At 41.4% G+C, this 12,960-nt stretch overlaps 1 protein-coding gene across 1 annotated transcript in view; it reads right to left on the bottom strand.

The window, feature by feature from the left end:
* The window catches only part of stum (stum, mechanosensory transduction mediator homolog), a 49,400-nt gene extending 36,689 nt beyond the window's left edge, over positions 1 to 12,711 (bottom strand). Inside the window, exons 1-2 of the mRNA XM_084313999.1 lie at positions 12,500 to 12,711; positions 11,663 to 11,921 (exon numbers count right to left, since the gene is read on the bottom strand). Of these exons, the coding sequence (XP_084170125.1) occupies positions 11,663 to 11,864 (202 nt within the window). The 5' untranslated portion in view covers positions 11,865 to 11,921; positions 12,500 to 12,711. The remainder of the gene's footprint in view (positions 1 to 11,662; positions 11,922 to 12,499) is intronic.
* Between the last annotated feature and the right edge of the window lie 249 nt (positions 12,712 to 12,960).

Genomic DNA, 12,960 nt, shown 5'->3' with positions numbered 1-12,960 from the left:
TCCGGTACAAGAATCGAGTTCGTTGGTTGACTTTTTTTATTACATTGGATGCCATTTTGTCACAGGAGAGATTAGCCTCTAGGATGGACCCCAGGTAGGTAATTTCATCTTTCCTTGTGACAATATTAAGATAAGATAAGATAAGATATTCCTTTATTGATCCCCTTGGGGAAATTCAGGCATCATAGCAGCATGGGGGGGAGGGGGGGAGGGGTACAGGTAGTAAAACAACACAGTATACAGGTAGTAAAAGACAACACAGGCAGTGTAAACAATTTGATCAATATGGTCAATATAATTTACTATCTGACTAGCTGAGGAATATTCACATTATTCACAGTGTCACATGAGGTGCAGTATGCAAGAGGTAGTGTTATAATAATTTACTATCTACTGAGTATACATTAATCAAAGTACCAGGGTAGTCTACTTTGTCCCCCTTGGGTTCCGATAAGTCCCAGGTCAATGTCTGGTAGCAGTCGCTGTCGCTGCCCCCTGTTGTGGGGCCTGGAGGCTGCTAGTCGCTGCCCACTGTTGTGGAGCCTGATGGCCGCTGGTATGAAGGACTGTCCGAGGCGGTTAGTTGAGTGTCGGGGGGGGATGAGTCTGTGGCTGAACGAGCTTCTCATCTTGACTAGCTCGTCGTAGAGGGGGTGGTAGGGGTTCTCCATGATGGCATCCAGCTTCCTTATCATCCCCCTCTCTACCATCACCTCAAGTCTAGGTAGCTCGACTCCCACCACAGAGCTAGCCTTCCTCACCAGCTTGTTGAGCTTGTTGGTGCCCCTTGAGTTGATGTAGCCTCCCCAGCATGCCACAGCATAGAAGAGGATGCTGGCCACAACAGACTGGTAAAAAGACTGCAGCAGTTTGTTGCACACATTGAAGGACCTGAGTCTCCTCAGGAAGAACAGCCTGCTCTGTCCCTTCCTGTAGAGGGCCTCTGTGTTGTCCGACCAGTCCAGTTTATTGTTCAGGTGTACCCCAAGGAACTTGTATGAGTCCACCATCTCCACATCCACCCCTCGGATGGAGATGGGAATCGGGGGGGGCCTCTTCTTGCCCCTCCGGAAGTCCACCACCAGCTCCTTGGTCTTACTGGTGTTGAGTTGGAGGTGGTTGCTGTCGCTCCACCCCACGAAGCTCTCCACCAGGGCTCTGTACTCCTCCTCATCATCGTCGGTGATGTAGCTTACGATGGAGGAGTCGTCTGAGAACTTCTGCAGGTGGCACCCGCTGGAGTTGCGGCAGAAGTCTGAGGTGTTGTCACCCACTGTAACTGAGAAGCCGTCGGTCTTGCTGAGTTTGTTATTTGAACCGAAGAGAATGGACTCTGTTTTGCCCATGTGTAATGATAGTTTGTTATCAGCGAGCCATATGCAGATTCTGCCTAGTTCCGAGCTGAGGGTTTTTTCAACCTGTAACTTGTTCTTGTCAGAGACCAGCAGGGCTGAGTCGTCCGCAAACAGGAACAAGTTGCAGTCACAAGCTGACGACATGTCATTTGCATAAATTAGGAACAGTAGCGGTCCTAGTATGCTTCCTTGTGGAACACCACAGCTCACTGTGAGGGGGGGGGATAGGGTACCGTTTACCTCCACCATCTGTTCCCTCCCCTCAAGGTAGGATTGCATCCAGCTCACTGATAGACTATCAAAACCAATTGCTTTTAGCTTGTCAATCAGAATGGAGTGATTGACCGTGTCAAAGGCCTTTTGTAGGTCCAGCATGACCATGCCGCAGTATTTGCCTGCGTCCACCTCTTGTTTGATGTGGTCATTCAAATAGAGAAGGCATGTGTCAGTGGAGTGGGATGTTCTGAAGCCAGATTGGAATTCGTAGATTAGATTTTTTTCCGCTAGGTACTTTTCGACCTGTTCGTAGACTATTTTTTCCATGACTTTCGAGATGGAGGTGAGAATAGAAACAGGGCGGTAGTTGCCTGGGTCTAATTTGCTGCCCTTTTTGTGCAGAGGGGTCACCCTCGCAATTTTGAAGTCCTTGGGGACGTGTCCCTGTTTTATGGAGAGGTTTATTATGTGTGTGATGATTGGTGTGATGGCGGCTGCTGAGTCTCTGAGGAATTTGGAGGGGATGTTGTCATGGCCAGTGGCCTTGTTAGGTTGGAGGGCGCTCAGTTTATTGAGTACCTCATCTGTTGTTACCATTTCCAGCTTGAAGTCGTCCTTGCGGACCCCTAGGTTTTTGTAGAAAGCTACTATGTGTTCTACCCCATAAAGCCCTGAGTGGGAGGGTAGTTTGTTTACCAGTGTTGTGGCTATGTTTGTGAAGAAAATGTTTAAGTAATTGGCTACATCCAGCTTGTCTGTGATGAGCGTGTTGTCAGTTTTTATGTTTATGTTTGAGAATCTGGTTTTAAGTTTTTTACTGCATCCTAGTTGATTATTGAGTAATTTCCAAAGTTCACGTGGTTTGTTTTTGTTTTCCTCAGTTTTGTCATTGATGAAATTCTTTTTTGCAGTTTTGATCATGGAGTTTACGTCGTTTCTTAGTCTGTTTCTTTCTAGTTTGAGTTCAGTCACTTTGAAGTGTAGCTCCACTATATCACTATTTTCTCTGGTTAGAATTTGTCTAAACATTAAACTGTAATAACATAGTGCATAACGCTCACTGTATTACATAATGTAATGATAACTGTGTTGGTTTGACCGCTGGTATTGGTTCTATGTGTGTGTTGCGTTTTGCAAACGTTAGAACTGGGGAAATGTGCTATGGTGCGAAAACTTTCTTTGTTGCTTAATGTATTCTTTTATGTTGTACATGCAGGTATGCAAGATGTGCAGTGACCAGAAAACTACAGTTATTGTATTTTATGTGTCGTCCATAGGTATGTGGCTCCATACATAGTGCAAACATGTTATTTTCGACGTCATTATATTTGTTGTTAATTTACTGATGCACTTCCTGCTATCTCCAGCAGGTCGTGCAAGTTTACCAATTTGGTTTATAGACCTGCAAATTAATGGTATGATACTGTGTTGTGGTACATTGTATTGGAAAGTAGTGGGTTTGTTATTTTAATTGTTATGAGAATGTAAAATACATGTACTTTTATAAATACTGTCATTGAGACATTATAAAAAGGGCAGTCTTGTACCCGGTTGCTGAGGTATGCAAGATGTGCAGTGACCAGAAAACTACAGTTATTGTATTGTATGTGTCGTCCATAGGAATAAATGTTGGAAAGCAGTTCCCAGTCTCTTCAATCTCTGATCAATTGAGAACCGTTACACCAACTCAAATTTGGGAAATCACGCAAAACAAGTATCACACCTATTTGAGAAAATTAAATCAATTAAGGTGGATTTAGCAAGGTTTTTCAGGTTTGGCCTGGTGGGGTCAGTGACCAGTTGGAACAAATGTAATGTAAGTTACCACTAACCTCCTTAAAATAATTGGAGGCATTACTGTTAAATGTAAGTAATAATATGATTGAATATAACTGCACTTTAACTGTTCCACAAGAGGGCGCTATAGGCATAAGGAGACGCAGCTATAGCAGCTGACGTCAGGTAGCAGGTATAAGAGGGAATGTTCCCTCCCCCTCTGTCTCTCTCACTCTAGCTCTCAAGGAGAGCAGGTCTCGTGGTGGAAATGTACATATGAAATAAACCACGCCAGTTAAGGCTAAAGAGGACCTCGTTGTCATGACCAGTTATTTTGCTCCCCAGGTGACTCTGTCAACAATTACTTAACCAATTAACATTAAAATCACCTAAAACAATCATCTCAGCATCTGTATTGTGGGAGAGTAACTTTGCTAGTAACTCTGAGAGTATCAATGGAGCTGATGTCAGTGGAAGGTGGTCTATAAACTCCAATCACAATCAGTGAGTTCTTTGGCCCTTAATTAACATTAAGCACAATACATTCTACACAAACTTTTATTTAAAAAATGTTGGTGAGAGGGACACATTTTTTTTTGAAAAGTGAGGGGGACATGTCTCCCATGTCCCTAGTGGAAATGTCACCCCTGCCCACACTGTACACACTGTATGTACTGTACATTTAAGCAATAGCTCATGACAGGCCGTGGTATATGGTAATTATATCACAACTAAGGGGCGTAGTTCAGCCTGATGTGAAGCGGAGGCAACGAGAAGCGGAGGTATACATGTTACACTGTATACGGCAATGCACTTTACTGCTATGTTGCACTCTGGTTAGATGCCAACTTCCTTGTGCAATGACAATACATTTAATCTAATCTAAATGTATGTTAAAGCTGTGTGTGTGTGTGTGAGAGATAAAGAGACATGCAGGGAGAGAGAGAGAGATATATGCTGCCTGAGATTTCTTCATGCTACATTCTATATTGTATGATTTCTCCATACTACACACTCTATTGTATGATTTATCCATGCTAGGTATCATTTTGTGTATACAGTATCATTCTGATTGCACAGCTAGCAAGTGGAAAACGGCTAGTGAACCGTGTTGTTTTAATGTTATGATTATGAAAGGCCACTTCCACCTGGGTGTGCAGGTCCTCCAAGTATTGAATGTAGTATGTTGCATGGAGTATGTCACAGTACTGAACAGTTAGCTCCAACATTTTGTATTATGATGTACATACTTTAAATTATAGTACATGTACTGTGTGTATGTACATACAATGCATTTGGAAGCAGAGAGAGAAAGAAAGAGAGCAAACCATAAATTGGAACATAACTCAATATATTGTACAGCCAGCCTTGGTATGGTAACAAGGTCAGGTCACACATACGCACGCACGCACGCACACACACACACACACACACACACACACATAACAACATAAACACAGATATGGATGCACATCCTCTTACCCCTTATCTCTCTTTATTGCTCTCTTACCCTCTTTCTCTGTATCTCTCTGTCTCTATTCATCTCTCTCTGTATCTCTCTCTCTCTATGTATCTCATCCTCTCTCTGTATCTCTCTCTATGTATCTCTCTATGTATCTCATCATCTCTCTGTATCTCTCTCTTTCTCTCTCTGTGCCCCCCCCACCCCTCTCTCCCTCTCTTACTACAGTTTTTCACGATTGCTAAAACACATTCCATGAAACTGCCCTCCCTTTTCACAAAACTCTAAACACAAAACGCTTTTCCCAAGCTATATACACAAAACCTAACATTAACGTTTCAAAACCAAACAATCACACGAAAACACCCCCACCCCCTCCTAATAGACAGTCTCCTCCCCACCCCATGTATATATTCTCTCCCCGCCGTATATGTATATTTCTCTCCCACCCACCCACCCCTCCTAATGTACAGTCCCCTCCCCATCATATGTATATACTCTGTCAGGATCTATGAGTAACAGTACTGTATATTTGAATACTGTATATGTCACAAATGTATCAGTACTAAATACCTATATGTCCCTATGCCATAAATGTCATGTATGTTAAGTATGTCATAAATGTCAATATGAAATGTAAATGCGGGACCCTGATGTAAACAAGACAGACGTCTTTCTCTGGTCTGCATCCCCTTAACAATTGTGTGTATTGAGCCGTACTGTATTGTACCCATTCTGCAATATGTTAAATAAAGTTTTCATTCATTCATTCAACAGTTGCCCATATGCTCTGATCTGTTCTCCAAATATATGTATTGGGCATTTTATAGATTTGTGTGTTTCATAGGAATAATATGTAAATTAAGAAATTGAAGAAAATACAGTTACAGTAAGCACTATAAAAATACAGCAGGTGAGTTCACCTGTCTTCAACCAAAATGGAAGGATAATGAAGTACACAGAGAATGTGCAAATATACAATACACTGGACACAAGACCAATGATGCAGACTGATGTAAATATATATTTATTATCTCCATATACCCAAATCACTCAACATGTCAACATGGAGAATCACAACAAAACATATCCCAGTTTCCCATAAATTCTCTGACCAAACCCAGCTAGGCAAACAGATAATGTCTAGTATTTTATGTACTCTATTCTCATTTCTTAATTTTTTCTGTGATTGTAACCACTGTAATTGTAACCTGTACTGGATACAGTATGTTTGTCTGATATTTGCTGAGCTTACAGTGATATGCACACTACTGTAGTAGCATGAAAACTGGTACATGTTTTGTTGTGATTCTCCATGTTGACATGTTGATTGATTTTGGTAGGGGCCTATATGGAGAGAAATATATTTTCATCAGTCTGCAGCATTGGTCTTGTGTAGTGTTTGGTGAATTTATTGTATATTGGCACATTCTCTGTGTACTTCACTTACAATACTCTAATCACTGAGAAGTATAATTGCTAAAAAAAAAATGTTTTAGGTTAAGCACAGCCAGTATGACCAACACACTTAATGTGATGACATTTAACGTCAGAGGCCTAGGTAGGCTCAGGCACGTGCACACATAGAGCCCAAGGGGTGCTCGAGCACCTGCCCTAAAAAGTGCCCTTTTAAAAAACCGTTGCGCATATAGATTGCCCTTCCAACTGAAAAATGTCAGGATAGAATCAAAATATTAGGTAAAGAGAGAGAGATGCCCCGTATTCCATTGCAGTTTGCACGGCCTCCTCAGCGTGCCTCTCCGCGGACCTATATATTTTATGCATAGCGTGGGTGGTGATGATGATGATGATAGAAACCGCTGTGGCCCATACAGTTGAATGCTGGTATTACACTCACTGAGGGACATGAAGAAGTCAAGTCCGATGGGATTTGGGAATCTCAAATACAAATCGGGATTGGAATAAAAAAGGCATTTATATTAAACATTACCCTATTTAGTCAATATAATACAAACTTTGGAATAGTTGCTGGGGACTTCAACTGCTGTATGGACAAATATTTATTTATAAATACTTCTCCCACAGACAGCTATTATAAACTCGGGTGCATGCCAATACATCGAGACATAGTCATATTTATTATCATTATAATTATTTCATTCCGCGGATGTCTGTAAGTAATCGAAGTGACACAATCCCCAAGGATTTTTCCCAAAGAAAGCTGTTAAAAACACGGGCGCATACCGGTCTGTCCGACTTACATCCGATTTATGACTGCCTTTTCGAGTTCGTAAAAATCCTATATAAAACTAATTTATAATACGAAGCCCTTCGAGAATTCTGAATAAGTTCGTAAATCGAGTTACGAAGGAATTCCTTGGTAACTGTCACGTATGTCTGTTTGAGAATGAGGACCAGTGGGTTTCTTCTGTTGTCATCTCCTTGTAATTTTGTTCCCAGCCTGCAAGGTGTGGTGGTGGTGGAGGACAGGGCTCAGAGACAGGTTGTCTCTGACATTGCTAAGCAACCAACTGTTTTCAGGTTTATCATTTGAAAGTCTGTCTAAAGAGAAGTCAGTCCACTCTTCCGCCATCTTGATAACAAGACTAACAAGACCATCTTCAAATCCTTCAATAGGTTTTGTGATCTGCACGGCCTCAGCCAACTAATCACCCAACCCACAAGGATATGTGAATCAACTCAGACTACCATTGACCTCATACTGACCTCTGACAAGTCCAAGATCTCCAGTAAAGGGGTTATAGCATGCGGGTTAAGTGATCATTACATGATATTCTGTACCCGCAAAAAGCTAAAACTAAAGGCTGGCTGTCACAAAACAGTCACATCTAGAGACCTCAAAACCTACTCTAGCGAGGCCTTTAACCTTGAACTGGAGAGTCTGGACTGGTCAGATGAACTCAATGGTACACTGGTTGAAGAAACTTGGCTTGGCTTCAAAACCAAATTTTCATCAATACTAAACAAAATGGCCCCCCTAAGAACCACCAGGGTAAAAAATCGCGCTGAGCCATGGATGCACACTGAAATACTGACCGCTATGAAAGCCAGAGACAAAAAATGCTCTGAGTTTCGTAAAAGTCAGTCAAAGCTTACCAAAAGCACGAGCAGTGAACTCCAAGACCACGTGACTGAACTCAAACTAGAAAGAAACAGACTAAGAAATGACGTAAACTCCATGATCAAAACTGCTAAAAAAAATTTCATCAATGACAAAACCGAGGAAAACAAAAATAAACCACGTGAACTTTGGAAATTACTCAACAATCAACTAGGCTGCAGTAAAAAACTCAAAACCAGGTTCTCAAACATAAACATAAAGACGGACAACACGCTCATCACAGACAAGCTGGATGTAGCCAATTACTTAAACACTTTCTTCACAAACATAGCCACAACACTGGTAAACAAACTACCCTCCCACTCAGGGCAGTATGGGGTAGAACACATAGTAGCATACTACATGAACCTAGGCGTCCACAAAGACGACTTCAAACTGGAAATAGTAACTACAGATGAGGTACTCAAAAAACTGAGCGCCCTCCAACCAAACAAGGCCACTGGCCATGACAACATCCCCTCCAAATTCCTCAGAGACTCAGCAGCAGCCATCACCCCAGTCATCACACACATAATAAACCTCTCCATAAAACAGGGACACGTCCCCAAGGACTTCAAAATTGCGAGAGTAACACCCCTGCACAAAAAGGGCAGCAAATTAGACCCGGGTAACTACCGCCCTGTTTCTATCCTTACATCCATCTCGAAAGTCATGGAAAAAATAGTATACGAACAGATCGAAAAGTACCTCGCGGAAAAAAATCTAATCTACGAATTCCAATCTGGCTTCAGAACATCCCACTCCACTGACACATGCCTTCTCTACTTGAACGACCACATCAAACAAGAGGTGGACGCGGGCAAATACTGCGGCATGGTCATGCTGGACCTACAAAAGGCCTTCGACACTGTCAATCACACCATTCTGATTGACAAGCTAAAAGCAATTGGTTTTGATAGTTTATCAGTGAGCTGGATACAATCCTACCTGGAGGGGAGGGAACAGATGGTGGAAGTAAACGGTACCCTATCCCCCCCCCTCACAGTGAGCTGTGGTGTTCCACAAGGAAGCATACTAGGACCGCTACTATTCCTAATTTATGCAAATGACATGTCGTCAGCTTGTGACTGCAACTTGTTCCTGTTTGCGGACGACTCAGCCCTGCTGGTCTCTGACAAGAACAAGTTACAGGTTGAAAAAGCCCTCAGCTCGGAACTAGGCAAAATCTGCATATGGCTCGCCGACAACAAACTATCATTACACATGGGCAAAACAGAGTCCATTCTCTTCGGCTCAAATAACAAACTCAGCAAGACCGACGGCTTCTCGGTTACAGTGGGTGACAATATTATCACAAGGAAAGATGAAATTACCTACCTGGGTTCCATCCTAGAGGCTAATCTTTCCTGTGACAAAATGGCATCCAATGTAATAAAAAAAAGTCAACCAACGAACGCGATTCTTGTACCGGATCTCCTCTCTGGTAAACAAGAATACCCTGAAGACTCTAGCAGGAGCACTCATTCAAGGGTACTACGACTATGCTTGCACCTCATGGTACCAAAGCACCTCAAAGGCACTAAAAAACAAATTACAAACATCTCAAAACAAGCTAGTCAGACTACTACTTGACCTGACTCCTAGAACCCACCTCACCCCTGCCCACTTTGACAACCTAGGATGGCTTAGAGTAGACGACAGAGTACAGCAACTTGCAATGGGCCTGGTCTACAAGATACACTACGCGACCAAGGTACCCATGTACATGTCAAAATACTTCCCAAAGGTCAGTGAATACCACGATCACAACACCAGAGGGAGCTCCACAAATCATGTAAAACCCAGATTCGGCTCAAACAAGGGACTAAACACGTTTCGCAATTATGCCACATCAATGTGGAACGCCCTGCCTAAAGCTGTAAAGGAATGTGAATCACTACCCACCTTCAAAAACACTCTCAAAAAACACCTACGTGAGACTGCAATTCGAAACTGGCCCCTACAAATGTCCTAACCTAGTTGTACAGTAAATGACCAAGTAAGGCTTTGTCAATATTCCAATGTACAGTGTAAAATGTGTGTGTGTCCCCTACCCAACCCCCCCCACCTCCAATGTACAGCCCTCACCCAACCCACCCAACCCCACCCCACCAACCTCCTCCAATGTACAGTTTCTACGCCAAATGTATATACACTCCTTTTCTGGACACTTTTGTATCACAAACAGTACTGTATTTGCAAATCTGATATGTCATAAATGTATAGATGTAGCAGTACTGTCTATCTGTATGTCATGTATGTCATATATGTTATGATGAATTGAAAATGGGGGACCCTGGTGGAAACAAGACGAAAGTCTTTCTCTGGTCTGCATCCCCTTAACAATTGTATGTATTGAGATGTACTGTACTGTACCCATTCTGCAATCTGTTAATAAACTTTTCAATCAATCAATCAATCAATCAAACCAGACCCCTAACTCATTGAATGGGGAGTCACCTATATCTAAGAATTTCATAATTGTAACTGGTTGCAGGCGGGATCGTCTGGAACTGAACAATAAACACCAGAGGGGTTATGGTGCATTCACCTGCTCCTCAGGGGTTATGCTCTTTGTCTCTCTATCTCTCTCTCTCTTCCTCTCTCTGTCCTGCTCTCTCTCTCTTTCTTATTGTCTCTCTACTTCTTTTTCACTCACTCTCTACATCCCTCTCTCCTTGTCTCTCTCACTCTCTTTGTCTCTCTGTCTCTCTCTCCATTTCTCTCTTTATATAGTGTCTCTCTGTATCGTTCTCTCTCCGTCTCTCTCAATTTCTTTATATAACTAACTGTATCTCTCTCTATCTATGTATCTCTCTCTCAACCAACAGAATAGTATATGAGCGTGTTATTATGATCTTTATGAAAGAACACTTTGATATGTTTTAATAATGAGCAGCAGTGTTGGCGAAGTCATTCTAGATCTTACCATACAACACAGAGGAGCTACAAGTCGAACATAATGTGTGTGTGTGTGTGTGTGTGTGTGTGCGTGTGTGTGCGTGTGCTTGCCATAGGCCTCATTATGTACAAGCAGGGATCAAGATATCAAAGCATTGTCACTGCATGCTGTGTGTTTGTGTGTGTTTACAGTGTGTGCTGAAACCATTAGGATCTCATTACTTGGGTTTCTGCAATAACACACATACACACACACACACACACACACACACACACACACACACACAGATTGTCAGTAAAACACAAGAAGAGAGCATGTGTGTGTGTTTGTATGTGTTTGTGTGACTGATGGACTGACAGACGGACACAGATAGACATAGATAGATAGATAGATAGATAGATAGATAGATAGATAGATAGATAGATAGATAGATAGATAGATAGATAGATAGATAGATAGATAGATAGATAGATAGATAGATAGATAGATAGATAGATAGATAGATAGATAGATAGATAGATAGATAGATAGATAGATAGATAGATAGATAGATAGATAGATAGATAGATAGATAGATAGATAGACAGACAGACAGACAGACAGACAGACAGACAGACAGACAGACAGACAGACAGACAGACAGACAGACAGACAGACAGACAGACAGATAGATAGATAGATAGATAGATAGATAGATAGATAGATAGATAGATAGATAGATAGATAGATAGATAGATAGATAGATAGATAGATAGATAGATAGATAGATAGATAGATAGATAGATAGATAGATAGATAGATAGATAGATAGATAGATAGATAGATAGATAGATAGATAGATAGATAGATAGATAGATAGATATACTAACCCACTCCTGGTATGAAGGTATTGAGGAAGAGACAGACCACGGCGAGGGGGAAAGGCATTGTGGGTATCGCAGCCCGCAGAGTCCCTTTCTTCTCTCGGACCTCTACAATCACCCCACCGACCCCAGAGGGACACCCAACCACGTATTTGGCCCCTGAGTGGTCCTCTGGCTTCATAGACTCTGGGACATTCTTTTCCTCCATCTCTCTCTCTCTCTCTGGCTGTCTCTTTCTCTCTTGACTTTATTGCTCTCTTGCTCTCTAAAGGTATATTAAACTGTAAATGTAAACTGTTCGCTCCAAGGATGTGACAACACACAGTAGAATCGAGTTATCAGTAGAATCCACTAAACATTAAGTTATCAGTAGAATCCACTAAAGATCAAGTTATTCAGTAGAATCCAAAGAAAGACAGCTGTATTGTTCAGGGTTATTGTCAGAGGATAGACGCTATCACTGAATGTGTCGGATAAACTGAACAGTCCTCAAACAATCAATAAGCTGAACGTGTGAAATCAAAAGTCAATTATCCCCCCCAAAAAAACTTGTTTGAAAGATATTCAATAATACATTCTGAGAGAAAGACCTGACATATTCAACAGTATCTCCAAAGAATAAGTGGGAAGATTCCTGGTGTATAAATATGGTTCAGTCAGACAGCAGATAATATCTCCTTAATCCTTCAAAATATGTCCAGCCTCAACTGAGTACAGCTTCAGTATTCAATACTTTAACATTCATTATGATTGTTATTATTATTAGTAGTAGTAGTAGTTGTAGTATTAGTAGTAGTAGTAGTTGTAGTATTAATAGTAGTATTAGTAGTAGTTACAACTCACAGTCTTATTGAAGCCCAGTAAAAACTATTTGATATTTACAGTCTTTGAAGATGTCATCTTATTTTCTCTGGACTGGTTTTATCCTTGAAAGATATTTTAAGATATTTCTTTCTTTCTTTCTTTCTTTCTTTCTTTCTTTCTTTCTTTCTTTCTTTCTTTCTTTCTTTCTTTCTTTCTTTCTTTCTTTCTTTCTTTCTTTCTTTCTTTTTTTCTTTCTTTCTTTCTTTATTTGTGATGGAGCTGAGGTCTCTGTGAGGAGGCAATCTGCACACCGCTCCTTATTCCCTAACTCTCTCTCTCTCTGTGTGTGTGTGCGTGTGTGTGTGTGTTTGTGTGTGTAAGAAATACGATCATCCCCCTCCTCTCTCCTCCCATTTCCCCAGCCAGCTAAGATTTAAAGGGACAGTACACTATATTATAATACTACTACTAGTAACAACAACAACAACAACAACAACAAC

This window comes from Notolepis coatsorum (assembly GCF_963971535.1).
Source record: "Notolepis coatsorum genome assembly, chromosome: 5".
Taxonomy (NCBI): Eukaryota; Metazoa; Chordata; class Actinopteri; order Aulopiformes; family Paralepididae; genus Notolepis; species Notolepis coatsorum.
The sequence above is the reverse complement of the archived record's forward strand: the minus strand, read 5'-3'. Positions and strand labels throughout refer to the sequence as shown.